This window comes from Pelophylax lessonae, assembly GCF_965119305.1.
Source record: "Pelophylax lessonae genome assembly, chromosome: 1".
In the NCBI taxonomy this organism is placed as follows: Eukaryota; Metazoa; Chordata; class Amphibia; order Anura; family Ranidae; genus Pelophylax; species Pelophylax lessonae.
The window spans coordinates 551,481,303-551,498,117 of NC_138768.1; the positions used below are offsets into that span (position 1 = coordinate 551,481,303).

The 16,815-nt window shown below is 41.4% G+C and overlaps 1 protein-coding gene across 1 annotated transcript; it reads left to right on the plus strand.

Annotated features, from left to right (window-relative positions):
• Positions 1-11,722: 11,722 nt before the first annotated feature.
• Positions 11,723-12,615, plus strand: LOC309548488 (uncharacterized protein; the record flags this gene model as incomplete). Its single annotated transcript, XM_082248433.1, has 2 exons — positions 11,723-11,889; positions 11,967-12,615. 2 exons carry the CDS (start codon positions 11,723-11,725, stop codon positions 12,613-12,615), a joined length of 816 nt encoding a protein of 271 aa, XP_082104559.1.
• Positions 12,616-16,815: the final 4,200 nt, after the last annotated feature.

The following is a 16,815-nucleotide window of genomic DNA, read 5'->3' on the forward strand; positions in this document are numbered from 1 at the left end:
GCCATATTAGTGTTCTAAAAGTGACAAAATACAAACGATCTCTTTTTTATGGTTCTGGACATGCTACAGAGCTGAAACTTCACAGGTACACTTTTTAGTCCCCCCCCCCCCCCCCAGATATGAAATCCAAAGTAAAAATCAAAAGATCTTTTTTTTTTTTTTTTTTAATTTTTTCAATAATTGGCTTTTTTTTATCAAAAATGACAATTTTTAGGAACTTTTTTTTTGTGTGATTAATAGTTAATGGGGCATGACCCAGAACCCTAGGCACTTTTTAGGGGCATTTATTGGGTTTTAGGGCTTTAAAATTGTGTTTTTTGATTACCGAAGTTCGGGTCCCATTGATTTCAATGGGGTTCTGAAATCCGAGCCGAACTTTCGGGTAGTTCGGATGTTGTGGCCGAACCAAACTTTTCAAAAGTTCGATCATCCCTACTACCCAGTTATCTTGAGCAAAGGTAGAAAAACAAGATATTGCTCTAAAATCGGATTTGCCCTCTCTGTTTGGCCGTCACTCTGTGGATGATAGACGGAAGACAAGAAGACTTCAATGTTCAAAGCTTTGCAGAGAGCCTTCCAGAACCTGGAGGTGAATTGCACTTCTCTGTCATAGATAATAGTGTTCGGCAGGCAGTGTAATCTTACAATCTCCTTATTAAAAGCGTGTGCTGTATTCATGGCAGAGGGAGTACCCACTAGAGGCATGAAAGTGGGCCATCTTTGACAGGCGATTGACCACCACTAGGATAGCAAAGAAGCTTTCAGGGGGGGGGGGGGGTAAATCCACTATAAAGTCCATAGATAGCCTCTTCCAAGGGTGGTCTGGGACAGGCAATGGCCTTAACAGATCCCAAGCTTGCATGCGACTTCCTTTATTTCGAGCACAGGTTGTACAGGAACCCACAAAGTCCTTGCAATCTTTCCTCAGATTAGACCACCAGTAGGATGACTGAATCAGCTCAGATGTCTTATGGACCCCGAAATAGCCGGCAAGCTGGTGGTGGTAAAAGGTCTTAAAGGACCTGGAGTCTGGCTCCCCCGGGTACAAAAATCTTGTCCTTGACCACAGGAGTCCTTCCTGTTTTCTGAGTGCAGAAATCTCAGATTCTGAGCATTGAGCACAGGCCTGTTCGAGAGTTGACCTTAGATCAGGCTGAATCAAAAGAAAATTCTGAGGGGACAGGATGGTGCTGGGGGTGACAGTCTCAGAAGTCTCTGGGAACATGAATGAGAGAGCATCTGCCTTCCCATTCTTTGACCCTGGGCGATAAGTGAGATGAAAGTTCAATTTCAAAAAGAGCAAGGCCCACCTTGCTTGCCATGGTCTTAGACGTTTGGTGGATCTGAGATACTCCAGGTTTTTATGATCTGTGAATACTGTGAATATCAGGATGGGGTGAGCTGCGCCTTCTAGTAGATATCTCCATTCTTCTAGTGTGGCATTTATTGCCAGCAGTTCCCGATCCCCACAACATAATTTCTCTCCAGCTGGCTCAACTTTCGGGAGTAAAAATAGGATGCAGTAATGCTTTAGGACCTTGGCGTTGGGATAGTACAGCCCCTGTGGCGACTTCCGATGCATCAACCTCCAAGACATAGGGTAGAGCTGGATGCTGCAGAACAGGAGCTGAGGTGAACAAGGCTTTTAGCTTATCAAAAGCCGCTTGGGCTTACTGGGACCACAGGAAACAGATGTGCCGGCGAGTCTGCTGAGTAATTGGGGAAATATTGCTAGAAAAGTCTTTAAAGAATCTTCGATAGAAGTTAGCAAAGCCAACAAACCCTTAAATGCCCTTCTTGTCAGTGGGGGCTGGCCCCTCCAGAATAGCAGATACCTTCTGAGAGTTCATGGCTACCCCATTTATGGAAATGATTAGGCCCAGGAATTGTATGGACGTCTTTTCTCAGCATGGATAGCACCTTTTTGACATGGGTACACGATCAGGAAGTTATCCAGGAACTCTTTAAAGATGTTGTTCAAAAAAATGCTGGAAGGTAGCCGGGGCATTACCCAGTCAAAAAGGCATTACAAGATATTCAAAATGGCCAAAGCAAGTTCGAAAAAGGCTGTCTTCCATTCATCCCACTCAAAAATGCGCACAAGATTGTAGGCGCCCCGTAAGTCCAGCTTAGTAAAGATTTGGGCGGCACAAAATCTCTGGAAGATTTCAGGAACAAGGGAGAAAGGATAATGGTTTTTGATAGTGATCTTGTTGAGTTCTCTATAGTCCACACAAGGCCTGAGGGTATGGTCTTTTTTCTCCACAAAGAAGATCCCGGCACCAGCTGGGGAAGATGAAGGATGAATAAAACCCTTTTCTAGGTTCTCGTCAATGTATTGGCGTAACGTCCCAAGCTCAGTCTCTGAAAACGGGAATATTCATCCAAAAGGAAGCTCTGCACCAGGCAGCAACTTGATTGGACAATCAGAAGGACGATGGCGTGGTAATGTGTCGGCTTTCTTCTTATCGAAAATGTCTAGGACAGGGGTATTGAATTACAATTCACTAAGGTCCAGTCAGTAAAATTTCCTTCTAGTAGAGGTCCAAATATCATGTTGGTACCATTGTGCATTTTCACGTGTGCAATTTAAAAAAAAAAAGGTAAAGGACTTTTTTCTGTGTTTCTTGCGGGTAGTGCAGCCCATGACGCTTGCACCTATTGCACATGCACCCATTCTTACATCAGCATCCTCAGTCCCCACTGCACATCACAGTCCCCTCCCCATTCACATCAAGATCCCCTCTTGATGAGTGTCCTGAGCTCCCCCTTTACATTATCCCCCTCCACCCCTTTCACAGTAGTGTTCTCACACTTCTTTGACATCAACCCCCATTAACCGTTATGTCCTCTACCCCTATTTACACCATTCCCCCACATTCCAGTCCTCAGTCCCCCCACATTCCAGTCCTCAGCTCCCGTACATTCCAGTTCTCAGTTCCCCTACACATTCCAGTCCTCAGCTCTCCCCACATTCAAGTCCTCAGCTCCCCACACATTCCAGTCCTCAGTCCCCCCACATTGCAGTCCTCAGCTCCCCCCACATTCCAGTCCTCAGTCCCCCTACATTCTAGTCCTCAGCTCCCCCTACATTCTAGTCCTCAGCTCCCCCTACATTCTAGTCCTCAGCTCCCCCACCTTCCAGTCCTCAGCTCCCCCACATTCCAGTCCTCAGCTTTCTCACATTCCAGTCCTCAGCTCCCCCACATTCTAGTCCTCAGCTCCCCCACATGGTTGTCAGTGGGGAAGGAGTCCTAGTAACATCCCCTCTTACATTACCTGCCAATGGGAAGCCCTAGTAACATCCCCTCTAACACTGGTTGTCAGTGTGGAGCCCCAGTAACATCCCATTTTACACTGGTTGTCAGTGGGGAGCCCCAGTAACATCCCCTCTTAGAAGATGCCAGCCAAAAACACAAACATGTTACCAAAAAATATCAAACAAAAGCACTGAAGTGTAAAAAGAACCACCCTTTGTGTCATTATTTTGTTGGACTCCCTTTTGCTTTAATTCCACTTTGCACAACCTAGACTCTATTGACACAAGGGCGTGTGCGATCTTTTCCAACTCACTGATTCTGTTTAATTTTCTGACATGCTAGTGGTATATCTTTCACTTGGATAATATAAGTAAATACAGCTGGATAAAACAAAAACCACTGACTGTCTTCATTTCAGGCTGAAAATCAACAAAAAATTGATTTTTAAAGAGGGAAGATAATTTTCTATACCCACTGTATGTCCAACTGGAGAGATTTCCTCTTAATTTCTGTTCCATGCCATGGCCTTCACAGAAAGTGAGGTGAAATCTCTGGTAGCCAACAGGATCACCAGTATTTATGTCCAAAAAATTTGGAATATTCACCTCTGTCTGTTCTGGCATTAGGTTTGCTTTTGGTGATGGAAGTAAACAGGACAAAAATAGAGAATAAATCTCCCTAGTCTGGGTCACAGACAGCAATAAATACAAACAGTCTTTTCAACATATCAACTGGCAAAAGTAAAGCATTTTTACAAGATAGCAAAAAAGAATGTACTTTCTACCTTACAGCAGTGGACAAGGGAACAGGTGTCCCCATGTGAAGGTTTTCCTTCACCTTCTGTTCCACTGAAAACTGCTATTATGTAAATGTGTAATTTTTGCCCCTTTGACAATAGAACAAAGTGTGAACTTTCCTAACATAGTGACAGATAACTGCTTCGAAAAAAATGAAGCAAATATACTTTTTTGCAAACACACATTTAGCAGCTTTTGCGGAGACAGTTATCCCTATAATTTTTACAAAGTAAACAGTAATCCATGTTTGAAATAAATGTAACAGAACAGAATATTCCTGTCTTCTAAAATGTATTGTACATCTGAAAGGAATCAAATGGATCTTCTTCTGCGGTCATTCTTCTTCCCCCACCACATCTTTGTCCTTACCAGCCGCAGAAGACACACAGAGTGGCTTACGTTTATGGTTCAATAAAGTGTCAATCTTGTGGTCATACATTGTGACGTCAACCTTTTCAATCATGTGCTGAGTAATCTTTCCTGGGCAACCCTTTACTGACAGCAGTCCTACCTCAGCTGTCCCATATGGGGAAGGGAAAGCAGAGTTTTTGCAAATTTAACCAGATGTGGGAATTAAGGTATTTTCAGACTATCCGGATCGATATTACAGCTTTGTCCTACCATGTGCCAATAAGAATCATAAGTGTGAGTCTCAGGATCATCACTAAAATCTGTCACTTGGTATTCCATAAATTCACTATCCAGTTTGTCAAACTCAGATGGGGGAAAAATTTGTGGAAAATGCTTGCCAAGTTCTATAATGTCTCCAGAATTTACAGTAGACCTGTTTGAAGGCTTTAGTAAAGCCAACAGCTGAATGAATCGGTTTCCAAAGGGCATTCCTTTTTTGATTGCAGTTACAGCTCTTGTGTAAAATGTTGTTACTTGCACCTTGAACTGGTGAACAGCTGACAAATGATCTACTGTAGATAAATGTTCTCTTGTTTGGTAGCTAATAAAAATGCAATCTGTCGATTTGAAGTTTGCACTATTAGTGTGGTCAAACGGAATCAGTGCATCATTTTGAATGGAAAACAACAGGTCTGGCCTGATAAAGTAGCCAATATGACTTTTCAGCAGTTGGCAGTACTTAAAGTACAAGTCAGGTAACATAGGTGAATTGCTCTTGAAAATTTATTGAACTGTGTTAAATTTGGCAAAACTGCTTGAAGAAACAAAAAGTAGCACTTAGTGATAGGATCCTGTAGCTTAATGCTTTATCTGTCCACAGTTACCAAGCAATCAGTATCATCACTTGACTGAAAATAACTTAACAGGGCATCATATTGATTCAGAATGCGGTTGACACAATCAAGCATTGAAAGCCATCTGGTAGCACAAAGCTGTAGAATCTTTAGACAATCCACATCTACAAATTCCTGAAATTCATGATACAACTGTAAACCTTTACAACTATGTGCAAAGTGGCTATGTATGTCTCTGCAAAGTTGCTCAGCAGTTTTTGGTATGGCTTTACAGGCATCTGGCACACAAGGCAGCAACATGACAGGCACAGTGAATGTGAAAAATATAAGGCTGCTCTACTTTGAAGTGGGATAGTACAGAGTTTCTAGGACCAACCATTGCACTTGCACCATCTGTACCAAGAGCTGTTAAATTTTTTGCTTGTTGATATATCAGTAGTTTCGTCAATCAGTAATGAAAAGTGACAATATGTAATTATTTTGCACAACTCCTCTTTGAGACACTTAGCAATGACATTCTTAACTAACATGGAGTCTTTAGTTCGCTTACAGTTGTTGGATTTTGCTATTTTGGGATCTGGAAGAAACACTGAGTAAAAAAAATCTGATTTTAATACTCAACTGCCCAATGGAATGAGTAAAAAATCATAAACCACCACTCTCTGGATTCCAAAGATATGTATAGTTTAATTGTCAAAATACAACAGAAAAAATACCAAATGAAAGAGTCTGTGCCAGATAGCAAATTCCTAAAATGTTACCAAGGACATACACCACACACACCTAAAAACATATATATAGCCACTCCTCAGCCTCCACTATGACAAATTGACCCAAGTTGGTATCATAAGGTGCAGATATGGATATAAATGACATGTAAAATTGAGATGTTAAAAAGTATACTGATCAATGTGTAGGTGATGGATTCCCTATATATATATATATATATATATATATATATATATATATATGTATATATATATATATATATATATATATATATATATATATATATATATATATATATATATATAGGGAAATAGAAAAAGGACTAAGAGGGATATTGTTCAAAAGTTGATAGACTCATCCATAGATGGTTTGAAGAAAGTCTCCTAGTCTCCAACAAACAATGGTAAACGTTATAAGTTATAAGGAAAAATCTGTATGTGGTCCAGAGGAGGCAAAATATTCACCAAGCAGCAAAAACATGAATATCTCGCATAACAGTTTCAATAGGATGTGTGAACAAAGAGGCCTCCCTCACACAACACAGATATATTGTATTGATCCATTGTATATCCTTCACAGGAACAGGAAAAGGAACCAAGATGCTGGAAATTATAGTTGAAATAAGTAAGATATACTCATCCATCCAGTGAATCCATAGGAATGTCCAAGTCAACAGTTATTCAGACAAGCAAATAGTAAAAATCCCAAAAGTCCATAGATAATGATTCAATCACCAAAAGGGGGGGGGGGGGGTGGATAGTGTTTAAAGCCTGACTGGTTTCGCTGGGCTCAGTCCGACTGCTTCAGAGGCAAGGTAATGAGTGACTTCTTCTCATGTGTTATATATACCAAAACGGTTCAATTTTTTAAAAATGGCTGCTGTGTCACGATTCGTACGCGCATGCACGACGGCACCCAAACGTGCGCAATGGCACCTAAACGTAAGCGACAGCGCACAACAATATGCAAGGAGGCACGATAGTGACACCAAGGCGCACGCACGGAAGTGCTAGACACGGCAACCACTCCAAAAGTGTCCCAGAAAAGATAAAAAAAACAACAAAAAGGTTTGAAAAAATTATACTGGATCGTGATCGCACGCACAAATACAGTTACTTGGTAAGGAAGCTGAGGGTAAAGGTGATGGACTGGCCATGCATGTCTCCAGACCTAAACCCTATTGAGCATCTGTGGGGTATCCTCAAACTGAAGGTGGAGGAGCGCAAGGTCTCTAACATCCACCAGCTCCGTGATGTCATCATAGAGGAGTGGTAGAGGACTCCAGTGGCAACCTATGAAGCTCTGGTGAACTCCATGCCCAAGAGGGTTAAGGCAGTGCTTGAAAATAATGGTGGCCAGAAAAAATATTGACACTTTGGGCCCAATTTGGACATTTTAACTTAGGGGTGTACTCAATTTTGTTGCCAGCGGTTTAGACAGTAATGGCTGTGTGTTGAGTTATTTTGAGGGGACAGAAAATTTACACTGTTATACAAGCTGTACACTCACTACTTTACATTGTAGCAAAGTGTAATTTCTTCAGTGTTGTCACATGAAAAGATATAATAAAATATTTACAAAAATGTGAGGGGTGTACTGAGATACTGAGATAACTGAGATACTGTATACAGTAAACCCCCCTCCATTGCGGGGTTTACGTTACGGACCCAGCCGCGAAAAGTGAAAATCCGCGAAATAGAAAAACCCTATTAAAATGCATTGTAGGCATGTTTTTTTTACTGTCACTGTACGTGTAAAAGCATTTTAAGGTCTTTAAACACACTTTTAAAACAATAGAAACTCATTTAAACACATAAAAGATACTAAGAGACATAGCAAGAGCTATGGAAAACACAAAAATATTTAATTTTAATGATTTATATAGTAAAATAACATTACAAAAAAAAACGCAATATACCGGGACCGCAAAAACTGAACCGCGATGGAGCGGGGGTTTACTGTATAGTTAATTTCCTAGTCATTGTTTATTTGGCTTCAGTATAATTGGTTAATATACTGCCATCTTGTGGTTATTTTGGTTATTGCCTCCTCTTTTCCTGTTTTCTTTCTTGTGTCCCTCCCATTTTTGTGATGTATTTTCTTTTCCTTTACACTCTTTTGTTGGGATAAAGATGGCCACTTGTCTCTAGCCTCTAGCCTGGGAACACATTACCATGTCTTGACCTGCAAATACCGTCCTTTTAATTATCTACCACTTCCTGTTGTCTGCTGTAATCTCCTGTAAGATCACATGGATGAGAAAATACATTTTGTTAGTTCAGCTATCTAATAAAGCCTGTCCGCAGTATTTGTATCTGCTTATACAGGCCAGGCATAGAGGTCTCAGTAGGGATAGTCACTATTACAACAGTTGGAGTCAGAATACTTACTACCACCTTCAATGTTCCATGGCATAAAAATAAATAATGCCCCTGAATCATAAATCGTGAAGAGCCACCTTTCTTCAGTTCATTGCCTGGGCAGTCCAACATTTCCACCCTCTGTCACATTATGTATATAACATAACAAGCATATTTGTTTTTCATTTTTGTTTGTAGCTATCCTGTTGTCAGAGGTGTCCAGTAAATATAGTTTCCTAGGTAGTAGTTTGGTCAGGCCAATTTGTAATCTTTTCACTTGACTCTCCTCTAGGTTAAGGATCACTGCAGCTCCCTGCTACTGCCACTGGGTCTGGTTCTTACGGTCTTGTGTCTCCACAGGTCAATGCTTTCGTTTTTGAAAAAGTCTTAGTAGTTGCCTGGTATTTACAGGCGCCTCGCACAAGGAGTGATGGACCTGGCTGTAGAGCAGCAATCTATGTCCCATTGGGGAGAATTCCCTTCACTTCCTGCCCCATAGCCAAAGAGGAAGTGAGAGGAAATCCCTGCAAATTAAGGTAATCCCAAGGGGACCCCCAGGTCACACGAACTAGTGTCCCCATTGAAAAATATATCCCCCCCACCCTTGGGATTTTCTTTTACTTTCAATGATTTTTAAAGTGTTTCTGGAACAGTATACGTTTATTTTCAGTATAACAAAACAGCTGCCTTATGTTTATATCCCCTTCAATTCACTCCCTGCTGCTGGTCATTTTTTGGAAGCATCTATGAAATTATGCAATTGAATTATTTAGCATAGCAAAACATCCTATTTGTGTTACTGCATTTCTACATTCAGCAGGAATTGGCCAAACTCTGTGCCGTCTTAAAGGGGCCTTAATGGTTTACATCTACTTTAACAGACTTGCTCCAGCCCTACACCTTGGCCAGCCCTAATCTTTTGTTATGAAGTTTGCCAACAGCACTCCCTATTTATTCCCAATCACAGATAAAGCACATTGTCAGTATGGCTGCTGTGAACTCACCCTTTCATAGGGCTTGGTTCACATCTAGGCAGTTTGCTTTGGATCCATTTCTGCAGTGCTTTTGTGGTGCATTTTGCGGTTTTAATGCATTTTTCAGGTGTTTTTGATGCATTTTGCATTTTTAATGCTTTTTTTTTTTTTTTTTGGCCAATTTGTTGTTGGATAGATTAAAAAATACAAAAAATACAAAAATACATGCTTTTCTGTAGCTTCTCCACTGGTGCCTGCAAAGCACTGCATGCGGTTCACACAGGAATAGCACCGCATTGTCATTTTTTATGGCTCAAATCCCATCACATCCGCACCAAAATGGTGCAGGACCCTTTTTTTTCCCGCACTTAAATTGCATCGCATGGTTGTTCACACTGATGCGGTTCTAGTAATTACACCGCATTTTGCAATCTGTTTCGGAGTGTCAGTAATCTTACATTGACACCCCCAGCAGATCGCAAGGACATAGTGCGATTGCCAAGCAGTGCGATGTGGGGAAACACAGTGAATCTTGTGCATTTCCCGCATCACATCAGTGTGAACCAGGGCTGAAGTCTATTGAACCCAAAACGCACCGTCTTGCTTTTAAAAAAGTCTGTGACCCTTTCCAAAAATGCAGCAGCTGAAAAAAGCATGGGTGTTAACATGTCCCATAGGAAGCCATGTTAAATAGACTGTAGTGCGTTTATGCAAAAAGCAATAAAAAAGGCATAGGTGTGAACCGAGCCTAATGCAGGGTCCTGCTTATCAAAAACCCTCCTATTGGCCCTTGTAAGCCAGATGACCCAAGGCTTAAGATCAGGCAGTACTTTATGGTTACATAGAATTTGTTTAGTTATTATCTGCATTAATTCATGTGACCGCACATTTCCATTGGATCTGTCGCAAACGTATGATGATGGGAATCGTGAACACAATAGATAAAAGGGTGGGCCAATGCGCTACCAGTGAAGTATAAGAAATGTGATCAAATGTGTAAAAATATATCAAGAAATTCAAGAAAAAAAGCTGCCAATTTTGTAGTGTCACCACGTACCAAAAAAAGAAGAAAGTAAAGAAATTGGCGCTATTTTCTCAGTGAGTCCTTACTACTTTTATATAATAAAGTATTTTGCATACTACACAATGAGGTTTGTTCTTATTATGACCTTGATATGAGGGGGAGTCCTAAGAAGATTCTATGAGTGTATAGAAGCGATGTGGCACAACCAACAAACCGGTCCAAATATATAAGTGAGGGATTTACTAGTGATCCAAACCAGTCCCTATAAGAAGGAAGACCCAGAGCCAAGCCTGCTTTGTATAATAAACACTCATTTGAGTGTATGTGGAGGTGAGGGGCCATTGCAGTAATTTTTGGATAAGCGGTTTTGGGATTTGTTCACATGGTGACACATCTTGCTGGCAATTGAAGATTCACCTTTACGCATTTGAAGCACTTTAGTGATTTATTGATTATTTTGCACTTTGCACAAGGACACCTTTCTTCTATGAACGTTTATTCACCACTAGTGCAATATATTATATTTATATGTTATTTGTGGATTGTCCAATAGTGTTGGTTTTCTTTAAGCACACTTATTCATCGAGTTTGCACTTGCACCTTGGAGATACATCAGTTTGTGTTACTTGCACAATTTTTGCACATAGCCACTTTGAGTATGTGATTATTTTGCGTGCCTATTTATTGTTGATACATGATCATTGAACACATTAATCAGTCTCACTCTACTATTAGTGAGTTTTTCATACACTCTAATACACTAGAATATATATATATATACGGTGTATATATATATATATATATTTTTTTTTTTCACTTCATCAGAAGTGAGTTCCCACTCACTGAGAAAGTAGTGCTGATTTCTTTACTTCAATCGTGAACACAAGCCTCTCTATTTGAAATTAAACTCTTAGGCCCCTTTCACACGGGCAGTTGTTCTGCCATTGGTAAAAGCATGTTTTTGTTATCTTGAAATCCCAAGACTCCAAGCACAATGATCACTTGCGGTGTACATTACAATTACGTGCGTTTACATGCGGCTGCGTTTAGCTGCGGTGGAACTATTTTTGCCATTTCCATAGCAACCATGTTTTTTTTTCTGTCCCTTGACTACCCATAGTGCATTTCTGTCCACCCATTTCCTGTGTCTTTGTCCAGTGCCTGTTTCTTTGTTCAGTGAGAGGACTTCAACCTTTGTTGAATTGTGGTCATTGAATATGGATTATGAAGGACATCTGATTGCAATGCTCATATTGCTGCTTAAGAGAATGAAAATGGGGAGACAGATGGATCTGATTCAGTGGAGGAGACGTCGTCTCTACTGAGTACATCCCTTGACCTCCCAGTGTCCATCTATTGGCTATTTTGCTCTCATGTTTGGAGAACTGCGTACTCACCAAGACAAGTTCTACAATTTTACTAGGATGTCAGTGGCAACCTTTGATCAGTTACTAGATCTTGTAAGAGGACATCTCAACCGAAGGCACGCCGACATGGGAAGAAGCATTAGTGCAGAAGAACGGCTGTTAGTGACTTTAAGGTAGGTTTTCGATATGTTGAACAGATGCTTAACAAATATGCGTAATTATCTATCTTCAGATTTTTATTTAATTGCAGATACCTTGCCAATGGTGCCAGTTTTACCTCCCTACACCATCAATTTTTAATGGGAATATCAACTGTGTCAACAATTGTGCATGACACTTGTCTCATCCTGTGGGAAGAACTGAAAAACTCAGTTATGCCAGAACCAACATCCAATGTGTGGGAAGAAATAGCTGATGAGTTTTGGGAGAAAACTAACTTCCCAAATTGCATCGGGGCATTAGATGTTCAACATGTCCGTCTCATCCAGTCACCTAATTCTGGTTCCCGCTTCTTTAACTACAAAAAGTATTTCTCAATTGTTCTGCTGGGACTCAGTGATGCCAACATGAAATTTATAGCGGTGGGTGTTGGGGCCTATGGAAGTTCTGGGGATTCTAGAATATTTCGTAATTCTTTGATGGGTCAGCCTTTTCAATATGGGGAATTTGACGTGCCACAATCAAGGCCTCTGCCTGGTGCTGGTGGTCCAGATCTGCCTCTAGTAGTTGTAGCAGATGAGGCATTTGCTTTATTCACCTACCTACTCAGGCCCTACACGAGGCATGGCTCTGATTACAGGAAACGCATTTTTAATTATCGACTGAGTAGAGCGCGCCGAACAGTGGAGTGTGCTTTTGGAATATGTACATCGAAATGGCGTGTTTTATTAACCACTTAAGCCCCGGAAGATTTTACCCCCTTCCTGACCAGGGCCTATTTTGCGATTCGGCACTGCGTTGCTTTAACGGAAAATTGCGCGGTCATGCGACACTGTACCTAAACAAATTTCACATCCTTTTTTTCCCACAAACAGAGCTTTCTTTTGGTGGTATTTGATCACCTGTGCGATTTTTTGATCATGCGCTATAAACAAAAAAAGAGCATCAATTTTGCAAAAATAACAATATTTTTCAAATTTTTTTTATGAAATTCCTAAAAAAAAAAAATGTAAAAATCAAAATTTTTTAACATTTTAGGCCAATTTGTTTTCTGCTACATATTTTTGGTAAAAAAAAATCGCAAAAGGCGTATTTTGATTGGTTTGCGCAAAAGTTATTGTGTTTACTAACTAAGGGAAAGATTTTTGTCATTTTTGTTGTTTTTTTTTTTAACGAGTAATGGCGGCGATCTGCAATTTTTTTTGCGGTACTGCGACATTGCGGCGGACAGATCGGACCCTTGACTGACATTTTTGACACTTTTGGGGTTACCAGTGACATTACTACAGTAATCAGTGCTATACATATGCACTGTTACTGTAAAAATGACACTGGGAGGGAAGGGGTTAACTTTATTGGAGAGGGAGGGGTTAAGTGTGTCCCTAGGGGCGTGTTTATAACTGTGATTGGATGTGGCTACTTGTGTAAGAACAGAGATCAACGGTCCTACATAGTAGAACCGTATGATCTTAATTCTTACACAGGGGAGAATGACAGTCAGCTGTGTTTACATTAGCCACCTGCCTTTCTCCCGCTCTAACCGACGATCGCGAGTGCCCGGCGGACATCAGGTCGGGGGGGTCCGTGAGCGAGCGGGAGCGCGCCTCCGGCGGCGCTCGCTCGCTCCCCAGAGCCTTACAGGCTAGCGACGTAGACCTACGGCGCTTTGCCTGTGAGGGGCTGACTGCCGATGTAGATCTACGTTAGGCAGTCAGCAAGTGGTTAACATCAATGCACCTGGATGTTGAGCATGCAGTGAATGTAGTTTTGGCGTGCTGTGCTCTACATAACCTTTAACCACTTGCCGACTGCCTAACGCCGATCTACGTCGGCAGTCAGCCCCTCACAGGCAAAGCGACGTAGGTCTACGTCGCTAGCCTGTGAGGGTCTAGGGAGCGAGCGCGCGCCGCCGGAGGCGCGCTCCCGCACCCCCCCCGCGCGTGTGACCGGCGGACCCGATGTCCGCCGGTCACTCTGCGATCGTCGGGGGAGAGGGAGAAAGTCAGGCGGCTTGTGTAAACAAGCTGCCTGTCATTCTCCCCTGTGTATGAAGGATGATCATACGGTTCTACTATGTAGAACCGTTGATCACTGTTCATACATCTGAAGCCACAGCCAATCACAGTAGAAAGCACGCCCCTAGGGACACACATAGCCCCTCCCTTTAAAAAAAGTTAACCCCTTCACTGCCAGTGTATTTTTACAGTAACAGTGCATATGTATAGCACTGATTACTGTAGAAATGTCACTGGTAACCCCAAAAGTGTCAAAAATGTCAGTCAAGGGTCCAATCTGTCCGCCGCAATGTCGCAGTACCGCAAAAAAAAATCACAGATCGACGCCATTACGCGTTAAAAAAAAAACAATAAAAATGACAAAAATCTTTCCCTTTGTTAGTAAACGCGATAACTTTTGCGCAAACCAATCAAAATACGCTTTTTGCGATTTTTTTTTTTACCAAACATAGGTAGCATAAAACAAATTGGCCGAAAATTTTAAAAAATTTTGCATTTTTTTGGGGGGAATTTCATATAAAAAAATGTGAAAAATATTGCTATTTTTGCAAAATTTACGCTCTTTTTTTTGTTTTTTAGCGCATGATCAAAAAATCGCACAGGTGATCAAATACCACCAAAAGAAAGCTCTGTTTGTGGGAAAAAAAGGACGCCAAATTCGTTTAGATACAGCATCGCACGACCGCGCAATTGTCCGTTAAAGTCACGCAGTGCCGAATCACAAAATACCCCCTGGTCAGGAAGGGGGTAAAATCTTCCGGGGCTTAAGTGGTTAAAGGATAAAGGAGAATGTGCCCAGTGAATCGCCAGGACCGATCTCAAATAAACCCCAAGGTCATCAGACTGGCACTCGTCCCAGTAATCATGCCCTCAAGATACGTGAACATTTTGCGGACTACTTCCTTTCCGATAAAGGACAGGTTCCATGGAAAAATAACTTCATATAATTTTTTTTGTTGTAGATTTTTCCCATGTTGTAAACTTGTATTTACCACTGTTGTACCATTTTATAATTTTGACCAGGTTTACTTTTTAGTTACATTTATGTAGATACTATTCCATTAGGCTCCGTTCACATGTAGGTGTTGGCGTTTTTCAGGCGTTTGTTTATCGTTTTTCAGGCGTTTTACAGGCGTTTTTATAGGCGTTTTTGCAAGCGTTTGCAAGCGTTTTACAGGCGTTTTTTTTGGGCGTTTTTAACAGGTGTTTTTGGTGACCAATGGAAAAGCAGAGTGTTTTTTTTACAATATTTGCAAAGGTACCTCCCAGGGACCTCCTCCTCTGCATTGGACCTCCCAGGGACCTCCTCTTCTGCATGATCTTTTTTTTTTATGGTTCTGGACATGCTACAGAGCTGAAACTTCACAGGTACACTTTTTAGACCCCCCAAACACTAAAATTAAAACTAAATCCAAAGAAATCTTTTTTTTTTTTTTTTTTTTTTCAATAATTGGCTCTCTATCAAAAACGACAATTTTTAAGAACTTTTTTTTGTGTGATTAATAGTCCCTGGGGCATGACCCAGAACCCTAGGCACTTTTTAGGGGCATTTATTGGGTTTTAGGGCTTCAAAATTGATTTTTGATTCCATATATATATCTACATTACGGTCACCTTGGCATAGCAGAGTCAATTTACCCTAAACTACATTACGGTCACCTTGGCATGGAAGAGTTTGGTCAACCTGGCATAGTAGAGTCAGTTCACCTAAACTTCGTTACGGTCACCTTGGCATGGAAGAGTTTGGTCACCCTGGCATAGCAGAGTCAGTTCACCTAAACTTCGTTACGGTCACCTTGGCATGGAAGAGTTTGGTCACCCTGGCATAGCAGAGTCAGTTCACCTAAACTTCGTTACGGTCACCTTGGCATGGAAGAGTTTGGTCACCCTGGCATAGCAGAGTCAGTTCACCTAAACTTCGTTACGGTCACCTTGGCATGGAAGAGTTTGGTCACCCTGGCAAAGCAGAGTCAGTTCACCTAAACTTCGTTACGGTCACCTTGGCATGGAAGAGTTTGGTCACCCTGGCATAGTAGAGTCAGTTCACAGTCACCTTGAGTTCGGTCACCCTGGCATAGCAGAGTCAGTTCACCTAAACTACATTACGGTCACCCTGGTATTGCAGCAGGCTACGGTCACCTTGGTATGGCAGGGTCTGGTCACCTAAACTGCCTAACTGCCGTTCTCCATGTTTCAGGAAAATGTGCTCACAGCAGAGGCATGCCAAGGGGGTGGAGAACTGGGTGGAGAGCTGGGTGGAGAGCTGGGTGGAGAGCTGGGTGGAGAGTTGTGCTGTTTGAGCTGATCAGGAGCAACTAAACGCTTGTAAAACGCCTGTGAAATGCCAAATATCACTTTACATTGAGGTCTATGGGACAAAACGCCTGTGATCTGCCCAAAAAGAAGCTCAAGTACTTTTTTGAGCGTTGGGCGTTTTCCTTAGGGCGTCAAAACGCTCAGATGTGAACAGGGGTCATTGCAATGAATGGGATTTGTCTTGTTGGGCGTTTTGAGAGCTGATCAGTGAGCAGAAAAACGCTCCAAAAACGCCCAAAAACGCCTACATGTGAACGGAGCCTTAATAAATGTTTTAATAACATAAAAAAGAGTCAACAACTTTGTCCAATTATATTGGATTTATTTTTATGTTTGCTTTATGTAAACAGGTATCAAACTTGGTAACCAAAGAAAGAAGACCTTAGGTCTTCAAAATACAAAACTTTGATGCTTGCATGTAAAAGAAAAAAAGTTTTGACTCAATATTGCAGATGTGATATCATGAGTCGCAATAGATCCCTTGTATAAATTACAAACATTTCAAGTATTCCTCTGTCATGTGATGTACCTAAACCTGTGAGCGCAGTGAATAGCTTGGTTTTTTACTGTAGAAATTGTCAATATACACACCAAAAAAATGTATGCATG